Source organism: Rhea americana, unplaced genomic scaffold (assembly GCF_003343005.1).
Source record: "Rhea americana isolate MKP2758 unplaced genomic scaffold, rheAme1 scaffold_70, whole genome shotgun sequence".
Classification (NCBI taxonomy): Eukaryota; Metazoa; Chordata; class Aves; order Rheiformes; family Rheidae; genus Rhea; species Rhea americana.
In genome coordinates, this window is record NW_028186868.1 from 2,497,583 (window position 1) to 2,521,553 (window position 23,971).

The 23,971-nt window shown below is 38.6% G+C and overlaps 1 protein-coding gene across 5 annotated transcripts in view; it reads right to left on the reverse strand.

Moving 5' to 3' along the window:
* Nucleotides 1-23,971, reverse strand: part of FARS2 (phenylalanyl-tRNA synthetase 2, mitochondrial) — a 256,063-nt gene that overhangs the window by 101,886 nt on the left and 130,206 nt on the right. For all 5 annotated transcript variants that reach the window (XM_085321692.1, XM_085321694.1, XM_085321693.1 and 2 more), the window contains one exon: nt 6,620-6,780. In XM_085321692.1, coding sequence (XP_085177818.1) covers nt 6,620-6,780 — 161 coding nt within the window. The remainder of the gene's footprint in view (nt 1-6,619; nt 6,781-23,971) is intronic.

The window sequence follows — 23,971 nt, forward strand, 5'->3', positions numbered from 1 at the left end:
CATTAACCTCTTACTGTTTCTATTAGCCATTTTGAAAGCTTTCTTGCTCCAGCCCTACAAGGTTCTGATCATGCTCAGCTGGATCCTGGGAAGTATGGAGATCTCTGACCTGAAACCATTTAGGCACTTAGGATACGTTTGACTTTGAGCACAGGGACAATCCCATTGATTTAAATGGGACTACTTGCAAGTTTAAAGCTCAGCATGTGCTTCAGTACTTGCCTGACTGGGGCCAAAGGGCTCAGGATCCTAGTGCTTCAGTACCAGCATGGGCTACAAATGATTCAAGATTTAACACCCTGATGATAGAAGGCTTGATGATCAAGACATTTCTAATCCAACCATGCAGCCTAGTACTGAGTCTCTGCAATGAAGGAAGTATTTTGACTGCTTTTAATGGCTATGCAACACCAAAAAAGGAGTTTCACAATGTTCTGCAGAGTGTACAGACAAAACTGAAATGATATATGGCACTGTAAAGGTTTTACTGACATTCATTTAAGATGATCTATATAACTCACTCATAAGAAATTCAACCTTCTCAAAGTCATGCCAATAAAATGTTTATGCTAAACCATCATTTATTCTCTGTATGGACCTCCATATACATACACACACACACACACTTCATATATCTTCAATTACAATAAAACTAATTAGCCAATAAATCACAGCTGAGACGGCACCTCATTTGTTCAGACATCTAAGTTCAATTTACATACTAATGGTTGCGTATTTGCCTTTAAGAGATGCGCTATTAGAAAGTAAACATAATAAATGAATAACCATTTAAGCATGGTGTTACCTAATCTTGATGAAAAATACCTGAAAATGTAGCAGTCAGTGAATCTATTTACTTTTTTATTGAGAAATAAAGCTAATCACTGACTAAGAAGATAAATATAAATTATACAGCATAGCATACTAATGATAGATCAGCCAGACCCACCCTTTGCAGGGAATGTAATAACATCAAATTGGTAGAAATAGCTGACTTATCATTAAATGCTCTCTTTTTGAAGCATAGAAGAAAGGGTACAGGCTAAGCTGATTTAATTTGCAAAAGTTTCCCCTTGGATCTGCCACTGCATTTTACTTTTGGCATCTCCTAAAGCTGCAGGACAAGCTACATGTCTCCCAGCAACAATCAGGTACATGCATACGAAAGATGCACAGGGATAATGACTGTCTCAGTAAATTGAAGAGTGCACAGTGAGGTTAGAAATTGGTACCACGTAATTGTGTGAACAAGAGGTCTAACATATGTAGCAAATGATGCAAACTGTATTACTGCGTAAATCCTTCACTATTACAATAGAGATCTAATTTATACAACATACTYGGCAAACCAAAACAGGAGTGTGCGAGGTCCAACTTTTGCTAACTAGCACTGTGCAGGATTGAGAGGAGGCTGCCTTGACTTCCTTATTTGTATAATAAACCACTTCCTCTCATATAACCGCATCTTTTGGAAGAGATCTCCTTTTTCTCATCTTTTCTGCTGACCTTGACTGTTTATTTTTCAAAGTAAAGACAGTCGCCTAATGTTAAGGCCACAGACCTTATTTTGGCTACAGCTGTGCAGCAGGTGAACTGAGCTTCACTTCTAGCTGCTCATGAACCCTCTCCCTCTCTTCTTGCCCCACTGCCAAAGGTTACCAGCCCTTCAAGTCTCCCAGCAGAGCTGTTATTGAAGCTCTGTCTATCTTGGCTTAATCAAAATGATCCTGTTTAGAAAGTCTACTGTTTCAAGTATTGACACTAACATGAGGCATTTTGAAGTGACGGAGTTTGGAGAGACTGCATGTGCCAGCAGATCTAAGGAAGGACTAGTCCCAGGCGATGACAGAACGGAGTGCTGAAAAGAACGTACTGTTAGGGTTACTGCATATATTGTGGAATATTATGGATACTGTGGAAATGAGGAAAAGAAGAAGAAAGCAACTCCTATAATTTCACACAGGGAGTCTGTAGTTTAGCTAGGAATCCAATTCAGACCCCCTCTGTACTAATGCTCGCCTTAAAACAACATAAACATGCTGCTGCTTTACCTCAATCAGGGTCACAAGGCTCATCTGCAATCAAAATAAATAATTACGTGAAACAGCAGCAGCAGCAGCTGCAAATGGAAGTGACTTTGTGAGGAGAGAATGCATCAGCAGTCAATTGACATGACAAGCCGTCTGCTCACTGTGGCAGCAAAATGATGGCGATCCCAGGAACTGTCCTACCTAGAAAGCCYATTCCTCTTAATCAACACCTCCGGGCATGCCGCACTTCATCTGAACTGTGAGTGCCTTCCTTCCCTAAATGTCATTTCATTTTTGTACCTTTTCTTGTGTGTTGTCAGCCCATGGATGTGTCTTTTTTGCAAGAAYGCTGACTCAGCATGAACCAGAAAGCAACTGCATGCAAGTACGCTCAGAGCTCTGACGAACAGAGTTATAACACAGCATACTAGATCGGATCCAAGACATTTATTTTACAAGTCACGCCTTGTAGGTGCTTAGTCTTTCTTGCCCTGTCCATCCTCCGTCATCCTCGTTTCATAGCATGACTAGAAGCCCTACACACAAATGATTGAAGGCAAGTAACTAGTCTCTGATCACCCATACTGCTGTGACTTGTGTCAAATTATAGTTTGAACAATTTAGCTAATCCAGACCAGCACAATAATCTGATCCATGGAGAGAAGCACTCTAACACTGCAGTGCTGAGTGACCGCAATGGTACCAGCACCATCAGCTTCACCCAGCAGCTTTTTGACCTACTAAAGCCTCTACACATATCTTGAGCAACTGTGATAAGACAGAAAAAAGTTTGATACATCCAGACTCTTAAAAAGCACAAAACATGTACTTTGAGTCCTAAGAATATGCTCAAATGAAATTCCATCTTTGAACAGGAGTATATTTAACCTAGCTATTATTAAAGGTTACTGCTTTTCAGCGCAGTGCTTGTCTATTTGAAGAATGTTTTAATGAACAGAAAGAAAAATATAAATGTTGGTGCATAATATTCAGATTATAAGAAGTCATGTGGGAATATCCAAAGGTTGAGAGGTCTACCACAGGTAAGCAGGCAAAGGATGGACATTTATCCAGATCTTGTAAGGCTGCAGAGTTGGATTTGTGTAATGAAAAGCTCTGAAAACATCTGGTTTGTCTTGGTTCAGTTCAGCTGAAAAATATTTCCATGCAGAAATTCTGGCACTTTTCTAATAYCCATCAAGATTTTTTACAGAATCAACACTGGAAAGCAATTCCAAGACCAGGCTAAAAGCATTTTTTTTTAATTCAAATATGTTATGAATAAACCATGTGATTCATTAATTATAACTCTTTAGAGAGTAGACAGAAGCAGAAGGTCTGCTAACTTGGTTTTGCAGCATAGCTGGAAAAAAACACGAAGAAAAACTGGCTTATTAACTCTCACAATCCAAAATCTAATGACAGCACTGAAGAATTCTTCACAATACTCTTATATGWAGAGTCATTACCCCTTTTTAAAAGCAATGTCAGTACATATGGTCAGGGTTCAAAAGCTCATTGTAAAATGTCAGATGAAAGCTGGATAAAAGCTTTCTCTTAAACAAAAAAACTAGCTTGCCTTTAGTCTTTTATATTCAGAGATAGAGTTGAAAAACATAAACTAAGGGACAGGGAGAAGTATTCTACCAAAACTGAAGATAGGACACCTAAGATTAAATAAAAAAAAAAAAAAAAAAAAAAAGTTTTCATAAAATGGGCTTAATATCAGAGCAAAAAAGTGTTTCTAAAACATTGAGCAGATTGTATCTTTAGAATGGAGAAAGAAAGGACCTGAAATAATTGTTCACCTATCTTTCCATCTCTGCTCTTCCTCTCTCATCTCCCTTATCCTCACAATCTCTCTACCTTTCACTGAGTGGGCTATGATAAACTGCCAACACATTAACATGATATAGTAGTAGTTAATGGCTTTGTAATAAAACTGCAGTCTTTCTATTCCAACTTAGAGCACGGTGGCAGCTGACAGTTCCTCTTCCTTGAAGGCCCCCACCTACTACATCCTTCTTCCCGATCCATGTTATTACTTTAAAATGCATTTCAGCCAACAAACCTCRATTTTATCATTATCTCTAAAATGTCAGATTATCAGAGGTCTTGCATGCAGAACTTCTCCTGTTGTACCAAGGCCAGGTGAAAATAATGCTACCTAGCACAAAGAAATGCTTAAAGACCTATTAAGGCATTCTCCTGTTGATGGCACAAACAGCTACCCAACAAAACAGTGCAAAGCCACGGGCTCCTTGTGACCTCTGTTCAGCTGACACCCTAGCACCAGCATCAACTAAAAAAAATCAAAAAAAAAAAAAAAAAAAAAAAAAAGATTTAGTTCACTTTTAGCTTCCTAGAAACTGTGCCCTTTACCATGAACCTGGACACGCAAACCCATGCCTCTGTCACCTTCAGATCACTTAACTATATGCCTAAATTTTTCTGAAGCTGAACGTGACAATAACAACACAGCCTACAGTAGGCAGCGACCTCATCCTCTRTTTGGCTCACCCTCAACATCAGACTATATCATCCTGAACAATCTGGGCTCTTCCCCAAATATCCAATCTACCGTTAATACCAGTTTGAGGCTTGGGTCCACAGTTTCAAAGCAAGCAAGTGTTCTCATCTTGTTTTCATCAAAGATCAGATTGCAGTCCATAAACCTACCAACAATCTATGCTCCTCAGGAATGGTGCCAACAAGAAAAATCAGGACTGAAATGAAGAGGATATGAGCTCCCTTCTTGAAAAGAAAAGCTTTCTGTAGGAGACCAGGGGAAATTATGGACAGACCCACCTTCAGGAAATGTGGCAAAAAGCAATCTTCTTCCCATAAGTGATAGCTGCAGTCTGACTATCCCAATGCCAGTATCACAAAAGCAAAGGAGGAAAAAAATCCAAATACAGTTTTGACTCTATTAGAGAAGATGTGCCAGAAATGCCATGAATCCCAGAATGGATGCTGCTACTGGTTTGTTGTTTAAGACTGCTCAAATACAAGGGCAAGTGCAGAGTCCTGCACCCAGGCAGAAATAAYSCTAGGCACCAGTACAAGCTGGGGAGCTGACCTTGTGGAGAGCAGCTCTGCAGAGAAGGACCTGGGAGTGCTGGTGGATGACAAGCTGACCATGAGCCAGCAACGTGCTCTTGTGGCCAAGAAGGCCAATGGTCTCCTGGGGTGCATTGGGAACACTGTTGACAGCAGGTCGAAGGAGGTGATCCTGCCCCTCTRCTCAGCCCTGGTGAGGCCTCAGCTCGAGTACTGTGTCCAGTTCTGGGTTCCCCAGGACAAGAGAGACATGAAGCTACTGCAGAGAGTCCAGCGTAGGGCTACGAAGATGATCAGAGGGCTGGAGCACCTGCCCTGTGAGGAACGGCTGTAAGAGCTGGGCCTCTTCAGCCTGGGGGAGAGAAGACTGAGGGGGGATCTGGTCAATGTGTACAAGTACCTGAAGGGAGGGTGTCAAGGGGACGGGGACAAACTCTTCAGTTGTCCCGTGTGACAGGACAAGAGGCAATGGGCAGAAATTGAAGCACAGGAAGTTCCGCCTGACTGTGAGGGGGAATTTCTTCCCTGTGAGGGTGACGGAGCACTGGACCAGGTTGCCCAGAGASGTTGTGGAGTCTCCTTCTCTGGAGATATTCAAGGCCTGCCTGGATGCAACCCTGTCTAACATGCTCTAGGTGACCCTGCTGAGCGTGGAGGTTGGACTAGATGATCTCCAGAGGTCCCTTCCAACCTTACTGATTCTATGATTCTATGATCATCTGAGCATTATGATTTTTTATTTCCCCTTTCACACTTTTAATTCTTAAAAAMCTTAAACAAGCTGTTCACAAGTCAAGAAAGGGAAACAGTAAATAAAAGGCAGTAGCAACAAGCATTTGCTGAAACTAGTCACATGAAGCTTTGATACAGGAGTTAGAAAAGAAGTATAAAAGAAGTTGAGCCTCCACCCTCCACTCCACTACCACTTGGAGGAAAGAGATGCTACTGTGTGCCAAGGCACAGAAACGTTGTATATTAGCTACATAGCTACATTTCAGCCTCTATATTGCAGACACTGAAGCATGTTCACAAAGCATTTTCCCAGTGTCTAACAGGGCAACTCACATTGACTTCAATGAATGTAGAGGAAAAAACAAAGGGAAAGTTTGGGAATATATTACAATATTTGAACAGTCAGCATCCAACAGATTTATGTATTAATATAGATTTACAGTCTCAATTCAAGAACATGCCCAAATCAGGCACAGTCCTAAATCAATCCCTATTCCAGACAAATTTGAAAGTTAAATATATGCTTAACATTTCATGTTCAGCATATAAATATACACTTAATAATCAGAAGAGAGATAGTCATTGGAAATCAACAGGAATTCACATTACTTGGCTCAAAAATGTTATTGTCAAAAGCTGAATTTTGTTGTAGTATGTCAGAAAATCATGATAGCTGGAAAGCTGTTGTTTTAAAACTTCATTTGTTAATGGTACAGAAGTTTAAATATGTTCTATTCTCTAGGGATATATACGCTTTTTACTGACAGAAAATTATCATCATATATACACTATTTTACCTGGAATTTTATTTTTTGGCAAATATGAGGCACAATAAACTGCTTCAAGAAGCGTTCATCTTCACTCCAGAACAGTCGGATGTCAGGGATGTCGTATAGGATCATGGCCAGCCTCTCCAAACCCAAGCCAAATGCCCAGCCAATTTTATCCTGAGCACCAGCTGCAAGAAAAAAGAAATAAACAAAATAAAAATTCAAGAGCTTAAGTTCACAATGTGAAAAACTGCTGATAAAATGTTCACCTCTTTCCCCAGAAAAAAAGCTGAAGTGGAAAGACAGCAAAGCCTGCAAATAATTGCCAAATGAAAGATCTGAAGGACAGATCCTACCTCCATCAAAAATAGCAGCAATCTCAGCATATCACTGAGTGAAGGAACCAAAAGTGGCAACAAAGAAAAGCTGCACTCTTGGCTCTCTCAGTCCAAAGTTGCAGACATATTTTGAAGAATGCTGCACATCATTACACACCACTTTCCTTTATTGTCCTTAGTGCCAAGCATTTCACATCTTACTCAACTGTACTTTGCAATACATTTAGACATGAATTTCCAATTCAAAATATTTCATTTAGGCTGACAGCGCAAGCCAAGGCAACATTAATATCATGGCCAAAGTTCGAGAGTATCAAAAACGCTTCTTTTGAGGTATCTAGAAGAAACAGAGCTATCATGTGCACAGAGCAATGGGATGCGAGGCACCGCCACATTAGCATCGCACCTCCAGCCAGGGACCTCCCGGGCTGCTGTGCCTGGGGAAAGTCACTGCTCCCAGATATGCAAGTCTTTTTTATGCAGTGCTGCACATAAAAAGACAAGAATATTTAATATAAAAGAGCTTTACAGATACTTAAAGAGTCTGGAAACTAAATATTCATACCTTCTTCATTTACAGGACAGAAGCACTGAGTCAGTAAATAGTCATTTTTGTTCAACACTGGGAACCAGACTCCATGTTTAGGCATCACTGGAATTAATATAAGGTAGTAGAGAGCCCAGCAGCTTTGACAAAGGCTCAGAGTTTTTTTWAAATTTAAATGAAAGTCTAAACAAACACACTTGCACTGAAAGGGTATAGTGGAGTTAAAGAGAGACTTCACCTCTCCCCATCAGCACTGACAGTGTGCTCCCGAATCATGTAACATTGCTGTACWTCTCACAGCTATCCAGTTAGACCGAGGCTGTACCTGCCCCTAGGCATTAATCCAAATGCTAATTTTTTGAAAGCCTTGAACTTAGCAACTTCCCCACAGTTGTGTGGGAGGCTGGAGGGAGAGCTCTGCTTTCTGATTCCTGTATCTATTATTGGAGCAGAGAAAACGGAGTAATCTCAGTATTYGGGCTTTTATCCTGAGATATGCTGCCACATTCAATGCCGAGAGGAAACAGTGGAGCGCTACATAAATTAGGCAATGGCATAATAATGCTGGGAGAGAGACACAGTCCTCATTTTGATTCTTTTAATTAATCTGAACCTGCCTATTTAGCTGCAGCTCTAGGTCCCCAGCAGAACAGATCTGAGCCTGATCTGCTACATCAGCAGTGTTGCACTACTCTTTAGGGAGAACTGCCACAGCAATTCGATCAACTTTATAACCATCATCCCCAGAGTACTCTGGATATTCTGTCTTGTCCTTTCTAGTGTGCTCACAGTCAAGATTTTGCACTTCCTGACCTCTGAGAGCAGACAGTTAAAATRCCAAATCACAGAAGTCCTAAGAAATAGAGGACAATATGTGAACTCCCTGGTGCAGAGCTGCTYGAACTAGTATGTTTAAACCAACTAACAGATTTTTAGCCAGCCTGTTCTTGGAAACCTATAATCCTTGCTACACAACATTAAAAACCACATGGTTTCCTATTGTCAACTGAGCTATTCATAAAGAAAGAAAAGTGACTACAGAGAGTGCTGTTAAAACCGTGTTTAGCAAAGACTCTGAGCTTTGATTTTAAGTGTGAACCATAAGGTGTGTCTTTTCCAAGCTAAAAGTACTTTTTCTCTCCATGTTCCAGTACATAAAAATATTTTTTTATGGCTATGAAGAAGAGAAAGTAACTCACTGCAATGGCTCTGCTTCCCCAAAAATCGCTCAAATTCCCCAAAATTCAAGCTTATCCTTAGACTATCAGCTCCCACATCAATAGTAAAATTCCCATTCATTTCAAAAGTACCAGACTCATACCACAAGTGAAGAATGCAATTTTTACTAAAAAAAGAAAAAKAAGAAAAAAAGAAAAGAAAAAGGAAAATGTAAGTGATAAAAATTCCTCCCCAAATCACCACTGGCAAATCWCCACCACTCTCCTCAACTTCATTTACCTTTGAGCTCTTCTCCAACTTTCTATTTGTATAGCTCCAYATCAAAGTAATTTTTGCAGGTATGATCAACTTAAAGTATGTGAAGAATCACCTTGTGGAAGTTAACAAGACTCTTAAACATGTTTCTGACTGAAAATGATCAGAGAGCTTAAAAGTTAAGTATACAGCTAACCACTCTGCTGAGTGAGGGACCCTTCAAAGCATTTTACATCCCGTATATTTATATACACTGAATTTTGGCTAGTAAGACAGCAAGAAGTCAAGTGAGTGCAGGTCAACTTGAAAGAAAACATACCAATAATTTTAAGCTGGGCAGAAAACAGGCTGAGGTTCTGAGGAACACAGCTGGCCCAAGTGGCAAATTTCAGAGACTTGGTGATGCAATCGTAGCACCACTGTTTAAAATAACACAGCCCAATGGATAAAACTGCCGTGACACACAACCTTTCCCCAATTTGCTCTCAAAGGTTTGCAGATTATCAGGCACCTGCTGCTTCACGTAAAAAAGTTGACAACCCAACTGAAGAAAACTGCTGGAAGCTTTGCAAGCTCAGTTTCCAAAGATGGAAAGGAAAGCRATAAAACAGTTTGACTAGTTTCCCTCAGTAGGGCCTGATACAGCCCAATCTGACTGAAGGAGAAGATTGTGCAATTGCCACCATGTCTCACAGGAAAGCTCAAGAGACCTTACCTTCCCTGAGAAGTCATGTCTATCTGTCCCGATTCCTCTTCAGCCTGGATGAATCAGTTCACACTTAAATATAGACTAATCAAGTCATTCTCCAAAAAAACGTTAAATGAAAGCTTAGTTTGATCAAATACATTTCATTTACAACTGAAAYGCAGTAATAAAAGTAAGTTAAAGCAAAGTTATTCCCTAATATAATATCAGTCGTCAAAGATAAGGCTTCAACTGTAGGAGCACTTTACCATACCAGCACCATCCATTTACTAGCTTTCCATGTCTTACAATACTATTACTAGTTTAAACTACTTCAGGCAGAATAGAAAGCATTGTAATTCCTTACTGAGACATATATRACAACCTGCCAGAACTCATGGATTATATTCACTGTATCCTTAGAAATATCCACAGATGAAAATATTTAACTTCCCAAGGAAAGAGATGTGTGTAAGGCAGAACATTTTGTACTGTGTAAGATTTTTAAGCCRTATTTTGCAACACAGTATTAGGAACAGGTTGAGAAAACTTTTTTGTTATATACTTMAGTCACACTTTTTATATCTATGTTGCCTTTTATTTAACATTTTTCTCTACTCCTGTAAAACTGCCAATAAAGAAATCTTTCTTTCAATAGAGTCTAAATTGGGTCTTCAAATTCTTATACTCAGCAGTTACRGAGAAGTGAAAGAAATTAAATTTTGATCTTGCATTGAGGCAAAGTCAGAACATACAACAGCCTACAAACAAGGTATTCTTTGCAAAATGCCCAGAAATTAACATATCTAAAGCGGAGGCAGTTGACAGGTCGGATGAGTTCCAGAAGCAAAGACCCAAACTTGCTCTCCTGCTTACAGTCCAAACCATGGCAGTTACCCAAGCAAATTCACAGACTAAAACAGTGGKCAGAGAGGTGGACAGATTCCCAAGGAACCACAGCCTAGCCATTACGTTTTATAAAACTCATCAATGCTTTAAACTGTGTAGAAAGTAATTCACAGACACAMCGAACACTCCTGAACATAGGCCCAACAACTACACTGTATGAAACACTGAATAAAACATAGTCTTAGGGTACACTGCTCTAATTCACCAGTGGAAAACAGAAGTCAAGGAAAACCAAAATTCAAGGATGTAGCCATCCTACAGTTAATAAAGCAGAAAAAGCTTGGCCACAGCTGCTATCTAGCAATGCACAACACCTCAAATGGTGAGTGTGATTCTCAAGCCTCAATCACAAATACMTGCTCTCATCCTATTTTCAGACATCTTTTTAAGGTACCTTCCCATGCAAATAGTGTTACCTCAGTCCTCCCTGGATGGTACCTAAGCCACTTCTTCTCATTCAAACATTGTTCTCAGTTTCCTTCTTAAGAGTCTGATTCTCTGTTCACTCACTCCCCAAAGCCAGACCTACTCACAAGAATACTACCCAAATACAACATCAATCTTTTGCCCAGGTTCCTTCACACAGAAGGCCCAACAGCACAGTAAATCAGTAGCAGGGGCATATGGAGTATAGAAGTTCCAGGGCAATTCTTCTCAAAATCTAATTCTACAAATCACTGAAGACCTTTCTACCTGAGATTTAGATTTTATTGCAAGCTGATATAAACATCAAAAATTCTTGAAACAAAGACCTACTCTACATTCGAGYGCTACATGACTAACAGACAGCTTAGGAACAAGGGTTTGAAAAATAGGTTCTGCAAAATAAAGAAGATTCACTCATCACTACAAACTAAGAATRCATATTCTGCACAAGGGACACAGCAATGAGGCAAACTAGATTTAGCCCATGTTAGAAATAAGCCTTTTTAATCCAAAATTTAAAATGTTTTTTTAAGTCAAGTAAAACTCCAGTATGTTYGGGAGTCAAAGGTCTTCCATGGAAAAGCCCATACTGAGGCAGTAGTCTAATGCAGAAGAGCTCAATGGAAGTGTGAGGTCAGGTGGCCGGAATGGGAATAAACTGAGGCAAAAAGAAACTTGCTGAGGTTTCTTTCTGAACTGCTTTCTTCAGCTGAAGGAAAAATCAAAACCATCACGTTACTCTCTAATTTTGTTATATTGATGCATTCATGCTCCCATGTGCAATCCAGTTGAAATTACCTCCTAAAAGGACTTGGCTTTCAGATTATGCATGCTAAATATGCCACTCCTCAAGAACTCAAGGAAAGAAGTAAACATACAATTATGCTGATTCTGTGGAAAAAGAACTGATCTTTTTAAATCTCATATGTGGAATAATTTTCTAACAATAATGGACGCTTTGAGACCACAGCTTTCTCTCCTGGGTCAGACTGATCTGTTCTGTTTGCTTCCCTCAAAGTCCTTTTGCTTAGTTTTCAAGGCTTTGATTGAGTTTTTAATATTTATGYTTATTTTTGTTCCATAATCAAAATAGCCTGGTACATATCAAAGAAATAGAATAAAAAATTTCTACTCAGAAAAGCCATCCACCAGATTTAACTTTGTTCTAATATGTAATCAACTCACATCACTAYAGCATTTCTACCAATATTTCACCAGGCTAAATAGCCAAGGGTTTCTGGTAGGGAGAAATGGATGACTGCAGCAGAGCAGGACAGGAGAACTGGAAAAGCAAGAAGAGAAACGAATAAACCAAAGCGACAACATGAAGTAGCTTTCCTTGTTTTTCCATCTCAGCCAGTCACTTCTTAGCTTCCATTTTTTTTTTTTCTGAAATTATGAATTCTCCAGTCCCTCTGCCCTGTTCCTTTCCATCTTCCTTGTCTTCCCCAACTCCGCTCCTCCTATTTCCACAAGTCCTTGTAAACATTCACAACAAAACCAMAGAGAAAACCACTACTAAGCAGAATCTTACTTAAAACTTCAGATATTTTTGAAAGTTTACAAAAATACACTGCAGTAACTTTCAGCTTCTCTAATGATATAAGATGTGAGTTAAGTGTCCACTTAACTCCCAAGTGCAATACAAGATATTGTACAAATATCTACAAATATTGCTATGGTATGATCTTCCTTCTTCTCTGTACTTCAACCTACAGTTCTGAACCAGTGGTTCGGGCTTCTTTTTCTTTATCCCTGAATATCTCAAGAGCGGGCACTCTTCATGGAGGCCAGTACAACCTGCTTTCCTAATTTATGTCACAGAGCACAAACGAGTTGACTTCTTCGGTCTATTCCCCCTGGCTCTGCCTCAGGGTTTGAGGACTGCTCTTTTTGGTCTGTGCATGTAAAAACAACTTCCATTCCCTTTGACAATGTTTTGTCCATTCAGTTAGAGTTGGATTTTGAGTTGTTGGGTCTTTTAACATCTTTTAATATTGTTAAATCTCCCTAGACACTGTGGCCATATAAATCTGCAAAAATACATTATAAAGAAATACATGAGAGGCTGCCATTTGTTGGAAAAAATGAAGTCTAGAGCACAGTTTTTTTAAAAAATCTAATTTTTCAGGGATATAAAGCACAGCTGGACAATTACAGTCCCTACTTATCCACTGCCCAAAGGTAAGTTTTCTGGCAAAATTTCACCAGTACAAATATTGATTGTTAGTGTCTTGTGTCATCATCTTTACTTCAAGAACAAYAGAGAGAGTAAGGAACAGGAACACAAAAGGTTGTCACAATCTCATACAGTCTTCAAGAGATTAAGACATACCCAGCCRTCTATATGTATCATATGACTAGATGCTATTTAGCATGTGTTTGGTATTCTTCTTCTTCAAAAATCAAAATAGTCAGAACATCTCTACATATCACAAAATCCATATAATCCCACCGCAGTATATCACAGCATTTCTGATGATGTTGCAGGTATACACAATTAATTTACTTCCAAGCTCACAAAAATGAAATAACCAAATGTACCTAAATGTCTCACCATATAACACAGGCTGGAAAATCTTAGTTCAGAAGCACTAATCCCTCCCAATTTTCCTCTCTTCTGACTACAGAATTACTCCACCAGCCCTGTGCTACCCCATCAATTTAAAGGGCTTTTCTCAGCGATAGCTCTGAGTGTGACTGTCTAACCGTGGATGCTACTTAATGTTTCACGATACAATGGAATCACCCTGTAACGCCCGCTCCTCTTCTGTGGCAGGGACTCAAGGGTTACATTCAAATCAAACGAGTTTTCCCTTCTACATGCTTCCAAAACATCTTCTGAAATCATACCTGGTCATGTAGAACATGAGATTGCTAATCTATTTTCTCTGGATTTTGGGAAGCTTCCAAGAGGAAGTAGAGGTATCTCTAAAAAGCTGCTCAGTAGAAGTATAATTCTGCTTTACTACTAGAGACTGCTAGCTGTCTAGCCTAAGCTGGTCTACCGTAAATGGGGAGAAATAAGTGCTCATGAATAATTATTCTCTCTATCATAAGRCAGGTAGGATAAAACACCCATGTGCATTCCTTATCTTTCCCTGGAAGAAGAAATAGAATTTGTTTAGACAAAACACTCTAAGTCAGGGAAATCAAGTGAGATGAATTTGACCATGTGTGTCCATTTAATGTTGAATTTTTATCCTGAGATAAGCATGCATGCATGTATGATTACCAGGAACAGAACAAAAATCCCTAATCTCAGAATAATCACAGTACATACATTTCACTTTGAGATTTCTCTCTCAGATTTCACTGTTTTTATAATTTTATTAACCTCTTTCMTGATTCAGGAACTTATAAAGCACCAGTACAGTGGGAATAGAGCTTGGAGTACTTTCCCATCTTTTTCTTCCCCTTCTTGCACTCCACAAAGCACCTATAGCCCTTTTATTATAATTCATCTCATCAACTCATCTCATTCAGCAGGATCACAGCCAGACTTGCCTAGCTTACCAGTAGAATATTTAGTTATAGACTATTTTGAAAATGAACTGTATGAAGCAGGTGGCAATAAAAAATTGAATTGGAGGGGGAGTAACTGTTGTGCCTTGAGGTTCAAATGAACTCTTCACCCCTAATTTCTAATTTGTATGAAATTCCTGAATTATGACAGCAGCATAGTTATTTCTGGAAAATAATGTTTTTTTTAAAAGTGACAGAAATTGTATTATAATTTGGCATACAGTGGTTGAAGAAGTTTCACATCATACAGTATTAGTTAGCAGTTTCTACAGTGAATTGCTATCACAGTTGGAAGCAGTGTAACACTGCAAAGTACTCTGTTGATAAACTATRAACTGTATAAAAAAAGCTTGGGAAAAAAAATACAAGGAGAAGTTTGTTTGAAGTCCTTGAAATAATTTGTGGAAGCATCTCAGTTGTACATTTTGCACGGGCTTCTTGCCCACTCCTGTCACGTAACTGACGGGGCACATAAATGATGAGGAAAACAGATGAAGAAGCAGTAAAACATACAAGTGAAGTAGCTTATGCTCTGTGATTCTTCCTAGCAAAACAGCATGAACACAACAACCCTAAGGTACATCAGATCTATAGAAAAGGAAAGGAATCCTACAAGAAATTGTTTTTCTCTCAGGACTAGTATCTGGGCAAGATTTCGCTGCTATTCTTACACCTTCAAAACCAAAACCTGCATAGGCAGTCTTTGAATGTACACTTTTAAAAAGCCCTTTCATGCTATCTGTTTTAATCACATTTCCTAGCAAACATTATCAATGGCAAAATGCTCTCTTTTATTTGCACAATAGTTTTCTCAGGGATGACAGGTGTCCAGGAAGTATTTGCTTTTGCTAAAATTAAAATCAAAATAGYGCTTTATTAGACAACAGCAATGCATCCCCACAGAGTGAACTCATAAAACTTTTCAGGGTTGGAAAGCTTGAAGGCATTCTTTCTAATGATGTATCTATTCATCAGTAAAAGGCTGGTGTCAGCACAACTTCTGCAGCAAAAAGTTGGTCCTTTTGGGAYGAAGTGCATCTACAGCACAGTTATACTGGCAGACCTCTTCTAATACTGGGCTGGACACACACACAGGGGTTTATGTGTTACACTGTATTACTGATACACTGATGATGTACCACTAGTGCTGTACACTTATGCTTATGCAAACATTATCAGCATCTCTCAGACAACCTCTCTGTGTATTACTGCAGTTACAGTTGGAGAGCAGAGTTATACTGCTAAAAGCCAGGAATGAAGGACAAGTTCCTGAGAAAGGATATGTTGCAGTTATAACCTCTCTCTARGTATACACAAATTGTGCAGAACAGTTTAGTCTTTGACAGAGGAAAGAGCAGCACAGAGTAGCATTCTTTTTTTGTCTTTAAAGGAGGAGTGAATTTCCTCAGAAAAGACAGTCAAGAAAGGTAAAGACTGCACAAAAAAGCACTTCAACTTCCACAGTTGATTGAAAAATTATGATTCTTCCACAATGTTCTTATAAGCCTTCAATGAAATCTAGTATTTAGTATGCATAATAATTAGAGATGTATACACATACACACAGAATTACTCTACACAGCCTCTTATATTACACTGATGACCCATAAGAATGTGATGACATACAACAGGGTATACATATTTTTCAGTTTTCATTTTAAAATAAGCAAACAGCCCACAAAAATGGGCYTTATTGCAATACTTTGTGTCTCAGTGAAAACACTTAGACATTCTGAAATGCTAGAGTTAAGGCTGCTGAGGAACACTAAAATGCCCTCCTCTTAGAAATACATTATGATGCTGTCTTCAGTGAGACATTCAAGTATTAATCTTTCCACAAGACCTTGATCTATTCAGTGCAGAAAAGAGGCAATGGTTAGATAATGATCCCTGCTTATGTTTCTTGCATTGCTGAACACGTACCCCAGTGCCTTACGTACTGAGCACTATTTAAACAGAGCTCTGAAGACATATTATCTCTTTTATGAACTTCCACAAGAAGCGTTCAGCCTCACAGTATTTGAATGCTTGAAAAATATTAAGATTTTTTTTCCACGTGTCTCTGTGTAGTAAAGAAGTATTACTATCCCCTGTACTGCAGATTAGCAACTTGGGCACAGAGACTTTAAGATCAAAAGCATCTATTAATTTTGCTCCCAATCTGAAAATACCTAGGATCTCATATTTCCGAGCGCCAAGCATTATATAGCATTTATTATGGTCAAAGTAGTGTCCCCATTACTACAGCTGCAACTGTGAGTGCTCGGCACTTCTCCAAATCAGACTCCAGAGTCRCAGGCCACGCATGGAGTCAACAAAGAGCACACAGCTGGTGGCCACACATGAAAAGTTTGAGTTAGGAGATGTCCCTATGCTCAAGTTGGAACTTCGTCACTTAGGAAAGAAGAGAAGCTTGTTGTCTCCAGAACAGCATTCAAGTGCACAGCGCTGACCTTTTCTGCTGTCATTTAAAGTATCCTTTTCGGGCCTTCCAACTATGGACTCAGGGAGGCAGATGCTTGTAAGAACAGCATCTTCTGCTCAGCTGTTTTAGGTCATTCACAGTGCAGTGGCCATCACGGACATTGAATGATGTGGAGGGGAAGTAAGCACATGAGTTTGTGCAACCTCAGTTTTGACATTTCACAAATGGAAAACAACCAGTTTTGCAAACTTAGCAATGTTCTTTGCCTCCTGAACTGATCCTGTTCCCTCTAGAATCCCAGTTTTTGAATCAGGAAGGTCCTTCTCTCCCTTGCCTGGACTTAGCAAGGCAGCCTTGAGGATTTGGGGGGAGCAAGCCACCCTGCTTCTAGTGAAGGTACTGATGGCTGACCAGAGCCGAAAACTGGACTGCAGAGCCTAACTCAGCCCATGCCCAGCTCAGACCAAGCACTGGAGGAGCTCAGCTGTTAGCAATCTAAGTTACTACTGAGCCTGCACAGACTGCAATTTTGTGGAAGAAGTTAGACTTAAATGAACACCTGTGGTTGAATATGGCTCTATCCTCCACCRAGGTAGTGCTCTACCCTAGTCACAGGCACAATCTCTGAGAAGAAAAGTACTACTCACTGAAACCAGGTRCATACCTCTTTATGCTTCTTTTGGTTTGTTTTTCCCAAAACACCTGCCTCCTTTAGTGAGCAGTGAAACCTGCAAATGAAATGGGCTAAAGAAGAAATTCACCTTCGCTAGAAGTTGTCTCCAAACTAAGGACATATTTTTGAGAGCTAATCTGAAGCCCCCTGAAGACAATGGGAAAAAAGACCACCTAGATTTCAGTAATCTACTGAAAAGCTCCTACTTCACTGACAAATGCGTTGTTCAGTACACAGGGCAAATCCACAGAAGGCTGTGAATGTTCCTACCGTCTTGCAGGGGAAAAAAGAGACRTGTGTAATCAGTGTGTGTATTATAGTACCTAAATATAAAAGAATCAAGCTTCACTCTGTCAGTTTTACATCTTCCTCATTGACTATTTTCAATGGAAATATTCTGATATACGTACAATGTAAGTGAAAGATTACTGCTTCACTTAGAGGGTATTTCATTTCACTGCTAAAATATTTAAATGAATTAACAGAGAAGACTATTCATCTGCTTTTCTTTCTGGAGGAATGAATATATTAATAGAAACCATTTCTCTTGCTCAGCTGAAAGACTGCATTTTCAGACCCCTTGTTAAAAGGGCTCCTTTCTCAAAAAACAGAAGTTACTAGTTCTCTAACTTTTTAACCTTTTTCCCAGTTCGTAATTAATTTGTTGTTATGCGCTGAACTTAATTTAGAGTAAGTAATGTCACTGACACTTAAAGAAATGAATCATAAAAGAAATGCTGGACCCTCTAATTCTATAATTCCTGTGTAATGACAATTAATGAAATACTATTTTCCACTGGGAATTGCTTTAGGAGCTAGATAAAGGGGCTACTGTGCTTTTAAGATCTACTCTCATCATCAAATTGCATCTCTTATGTAAGAAATATAATTAAAAGAAGATTTTCCTTAAAAAACAAACCTACAGATAGTTCTTAATTACATCTTGTTTCCTTTACAGTTTTAAAGTTGACAGTAATTGCTATAGAAACTCATAATTGTGGTGATTTGTGCCCTCCACTCATCTATAGAAGTCCATCTTGAATAACAGTCTCACTTGTCAATAGAGGAGAATCTGAGAAATATTAACTTTTAGTTTTATTGGATGGATAATAATTAGGTTGTTATTTTATCACAGTGTAAATTTTCAGTGACCTTTCCAAAAACATGTAACTAGTCAATAGAAACTGCATCTTCTGAGCTTTCTCCACTCTCTTTTTTTTTTTTATTTTTAAACAGATATCTACAATTTCTTTCCCCACTATTAGTTGCATACATTTTCATTTTTTTAAGGTATAAAGGATACGTCTAAGATTCAATCAGTAGAGGTTTTCATTGTTGTTTTTTACTTTGCTCTTTATTTTAATAGAGGTTTTCTATTTTTTTCCTCTCAGCTAACATATTCAATATTTACAACAAATAACATCAGATTTTTCTGTTAAGAAGCTCACTCTCCTCCTTAGCCTCTCCCTCTCCCAGAAAATGAAAAGAGAAAATCCAATAGAAATGAAAACACAGACAGGACAGCTTTCAGCAGTTGCATATTTGTGCATCTTTTAAAGAAATGACATCTGAATACACATAGATCAGTTTATGTATATATCCCTCTTGAATTTACTCAGCAACAGTGTTTGTAAATACAAGTTACACCAGCACACTTATGGACAAGAATTTAGCCAACTCAAATCCTATTACTTGCTCTGCACTCTACCAGCATATGCTTGACATCACTTGGAACTCACTTCTTTCTAGTGGGCAACGGGTCCTACCAGTACTAGAGACAACATAAGCCCGCAGCCCATTTAAAAGGTGGCATCACCAGCTTCAGCAATATTCTACCTCACTGCTGAAAGCAAAAGATTGYGCAGAAAAGCATGCAGCAGCAAAAGCAAAGGAGAATGAGAAGTCTTCACACAATTACAGGGCCATGAGTTCACTGGGTTACAGACATGGTCCCGCTCCAGCATGACTGGAGTGCTGGATGGACACAAGCTTTTTGGAGAAATTTAAAACTTGCCTGAGCAAAGACCTGGGCAACTCACTTTGCCTGAACATGCTTTGGTCTGAGAGATTTCTGSATGTCCTTTCCAACCTGTGGGATTCTGAAAGTGGCTTTGTGTGTGGATGTGGATGCACGTACATGAGCATATGCACATGTGTGAAATTCCTGGTAGAAAAATCATGCCACTGCTCTATTTTTGCCAAGGAGAAATTTTCAGATAGAAGGAAACCCAAAATATTAAGCTCAACAGGTAACTTTACATTTAGCCATTACATAGGATTTAAGTGGGCTTTAAAAACAGAATTTTCCTGGAAGTCTGTAAGATAACACTGCCAAAAGAAATGGAGGTAAAATGCAACAGTGCATTCTGAGAGTATTCTTTTTCAATAGATTTCACTTTAAACTAACATAATTCAGACTATTAAGGTGATCTATACGTAAGCTCCCTATCACTTATTTATTTAGGAAAAAGGTAAGTGTTGTAATTCCAGGTGGATAAACTGCATATTTTCTGCATGACAACAGGTCCAAATCCCAGTTTTAAGCACCAACTTTTGCTTACCCTCATCATGAAACTACGATGAGCACTTTCATAATGTCACTTGTCATTTATGGAGCACTTCATCATTTCAAGGCATTGTACACAAATTAATCAATATTTAACTCAGCTCTTGCAATTACAGAACCATTTTGCAGATGAGAAAGATGTTGGYTCTAATGTATCACTTGAAAAGAAGTGACTGATTTTTGGGTGCCAAATCCTGGGCTTCAGAGAGCAAGATTCCAAGATCTAACAACCTTCAGCCATACAGGTTATGCAAACTGGCTTTTAATCAAGAAAACATTCAAAGAATCTTTGGTCGTGCAATCCATCAYGTAAAAGGGCCAATATTTTATAGAAACATCCAAACASAAGCACTCACACATGCTCTAAGGAATATTGCAGTAGGATGTTTATAGTGAAATGAAAATAAACATGAGATTTTGAGAGTTTCCACTCAAGATATCAGTTACACAAAACAGTAAGTTTTGCATCGGATTAGCTAGCATGATCAATTGCTGAGGTTCATATCTTGTGATGTCTATGTAACATGATTTTCAGGGGTTAAAACAGTATTTTAATCCTTCTTTCCTTATATTTTTACAGATAATTATTTGGATTTTACTTTAATATTTTGGAAAACAGAAACTTCTCACAGGAATGCAATAGTTCAGATCATAATCTTGATATATACCATCATTCACTCAAATCAAATAGATCCTGATGTAAAAAACCAAAAACTGCAGACCGCCTCAATTGTTCAGCACCCACTGTCTTGACTTCCTGATGTCATAACTTCACTGATGTTCTAGTTGTGAAACATTCACATCACTGCCACTGGAAACTATACTGTTTCCACTATAAAAGAAAATGGGCATGAAAGCATGTGTCATAACAYGCATCAAAAAGCAAATCAGATTTCTTTGGAGGATGCCTTACTTAAACAGAGAAAACAATGCATGCTTTTGTGGCTATTGGCTTGGCAATTCTAAGATTGCAGTCTGTAAGAAAAAAAGAAGCCTGTGAAGGTATCCACATATTAATTAGGCATGCCATGTTCACATACCTATTTGTTACATGGAAGTAGGCCACTTGGACCATATGGTGAGTTTTCATTGAAGTTAAATATAAGAATAATATAAGTCATCAAATCAATGCACAGATATGTGGAACCATCTAGACCAAAGGGGATGTTGCAACTGCTCCATTATTAATGTGGGACTGGAAAATTCATAATGTCAAGCAGAAAACTCCTCTACAAGGAGATCTTTCCATATGGCTTATCTCAAACCCAGAGCAAGTTAAATAATAAAAGATAATAATTTTCCATCAGTGATGTAGCAGTGCAGAGTCTAGGGTAAGAACCAGGCAGGGCCCAGAKAGACTAGTGTTTATGAAGCATTTTTATAGCAAGGGTCTTTATATTCTCTTGCAAACATTAAGCTTTAGAGAAGCACTATGAGGAAAGGCTACAATAAACCTTATCTTAGAGACGATGAAACTAATATCCTTAAAGCAACCAAATCAATAGCTAAGTGTACAATGTAGCTCAGAATTTCTGATTTCTAGAACTGATGTTTGAATCATGGAAGTATACTTTAACAAAATTCTGTGCATTCTGCTCCAACTTTGTGAAGCTTCTGAACTTCCAAACATATTAAATTCTACACCATGCTGCTGCATCAGCAGGATTTTAATTATACAGTGTTAAATTACTTCATCTAATCAATTATCTACTCATACTGTTTGTGAGGAATTTGTTATGACAAATCGAAAACAAGTAAGAATCTAGGATGTGTTTTTAAAATTCTTTAAAGGTCTATTTTATCAAAAGATACTGAGCCTGTAAGACTTCCTCACTTTGTATCTCAAAATTAGCCATATGTGAACAAGTTACCTTTAATAAAAATACACAATTGTGAGTGAGTGGTATATTAGGTATATGGGATAATAAGCACCATCAGGCTTCGCTATGTCAGCTAACTGCTAAATATTTAAAGCTAGAAAGAACGCTGGAACAAATATATACAATATTTGTTTATCACACTTGTCTATTGTAGGTTTTTTCCACATTTTTCTTTATGCAAATATTACCAGTCATTAGACAGAACAGCAAAATGGACCAGAGTTCATATGTAACACCGAACTTGCTAACTTTCCTTTTATMATTTCTTTTTCATTAATGTGTTTTTTAAATAAACATACCTCTTAGAATGCACAACACAAAACAGTATAAAACCATTATAGTTATACAGGCATGGTCTGGTATTAACGTATTATAAACTCAACAGAACCATCACAATTCCATTTTCCTTCTCAGTTCCTAGGATGCATTATGCACCAGTTGCATATAATTACAAGAGATTTTTAGCTTTGAGCACTGTTTTCATCATGGTTGCCTGCCTTTCCAAACAATTTAAAATGTCATCAGCCATTAAGATACAACCAGATTAACCAAGGAGTCCTTGGATAATTATCAAGAGAAGTTTGCAGATACGTTAGCATAACCTTTCCTTCTAAAGAGTTTATGCAATTCCCCTAAGTCAGATAAGACAGAACCTGCTCTAGGATACACTGGTGCTTGAATAAATGTAAATCTTTCTTATTTTTTGGTGTCGCAACAGAAAGAAAAGTTTTTCTGCTGAACTCTTAGAATGAATCACTGTTGTCAGCAGATTTCAGTAGGTATTCATTGTGAGTCCTCAAAATCAAATGAAATAGTTTCCCTAGCCAAATATCTAGTCAGCAATTAAAATTATTCTGTGCTTTTTAATAGGAAAAAAAAGCCATGGAAAAGTACAAATCTTTATTTTAGATTTAAAATAAATCCTCTACAAATGTATGCAACCCAAAATGGAAATTAACAGGTTTCTAAGTTCATACAGAGAAGCTCTATTCTGAAACAGGCTTACAGTTTATGTGCAGTCAGCTGGATTGTGTTGGAACTTGTACATGAGAGGCAGAACAAGAGGTCTTCAAGCACAAGAGCACAAAGATGGAAAACAGAACGAGAGGTAAAAAGAAAAAAGGCACACTTGTGTAGACTGGGCTGCACAAAATGCTCAGCTGTTGTGAATTAGTATAAAAGCTCCTCCAACATCAGTGAAGCTGTGCCAATTTAGACCAGATGAGATCTAAGCTACCATTAGCCAAATGGAGGAAAAAGAAGAAAAGGAAAACTGAAATGAAAGAGAAGAGAACAGCAGAGCTAGAAAAGGTCCAATTCTTACTTATTCTGATTTCCATGCACATGCACACAGAAATATAGTATTGGCTTCACTGCAGTTATTTCTGGTTTACCTCAGCATAAGTAAGAGAAGAATCAGAAGTATTGTGTTTCCACGCATTGGCTCACAAACATCGATTATGCCTGCACAACTGCTAGGACTGTGCAACACCATCCTGTAATAACATTGCAGATCAKATTAAATTCACCTTACTTCAGACTTCAGAAAACAGCCTGAAAGTTGGGGCAGACAAACCACGAGGATTCCTGCYAAGTTCTAATTTTTATTAGAAGCCATATGTCAAAGAAATTCAAAGGCTGTAAACATACACAGCAAACCAAGGAAAGCTGAAACAGACYGGGGCCAACTCCCCTACCCCACCCCGACCACTCCAACATCAGAGATGGAGGCAAGTCTGGGCCAACATCTGTGCTTGGCCATCCTGCACCTTCTCAGACAGARGGACTTACGTATAGCTTTAGCCAATACTTACATTTTGACAGTGCTTTCAGACAAACAACATCGTTCTTTCCTCTCCCTATTTTGTAGCCAGTGTAAAAATGGAGCGGACATCCGTGCCGTGCACAAAGGCCCTTAGCACAGGCTCGCTCTCAAACAAGGCAGGTCAGCTGCCGGTTCTGGTCTAGTCA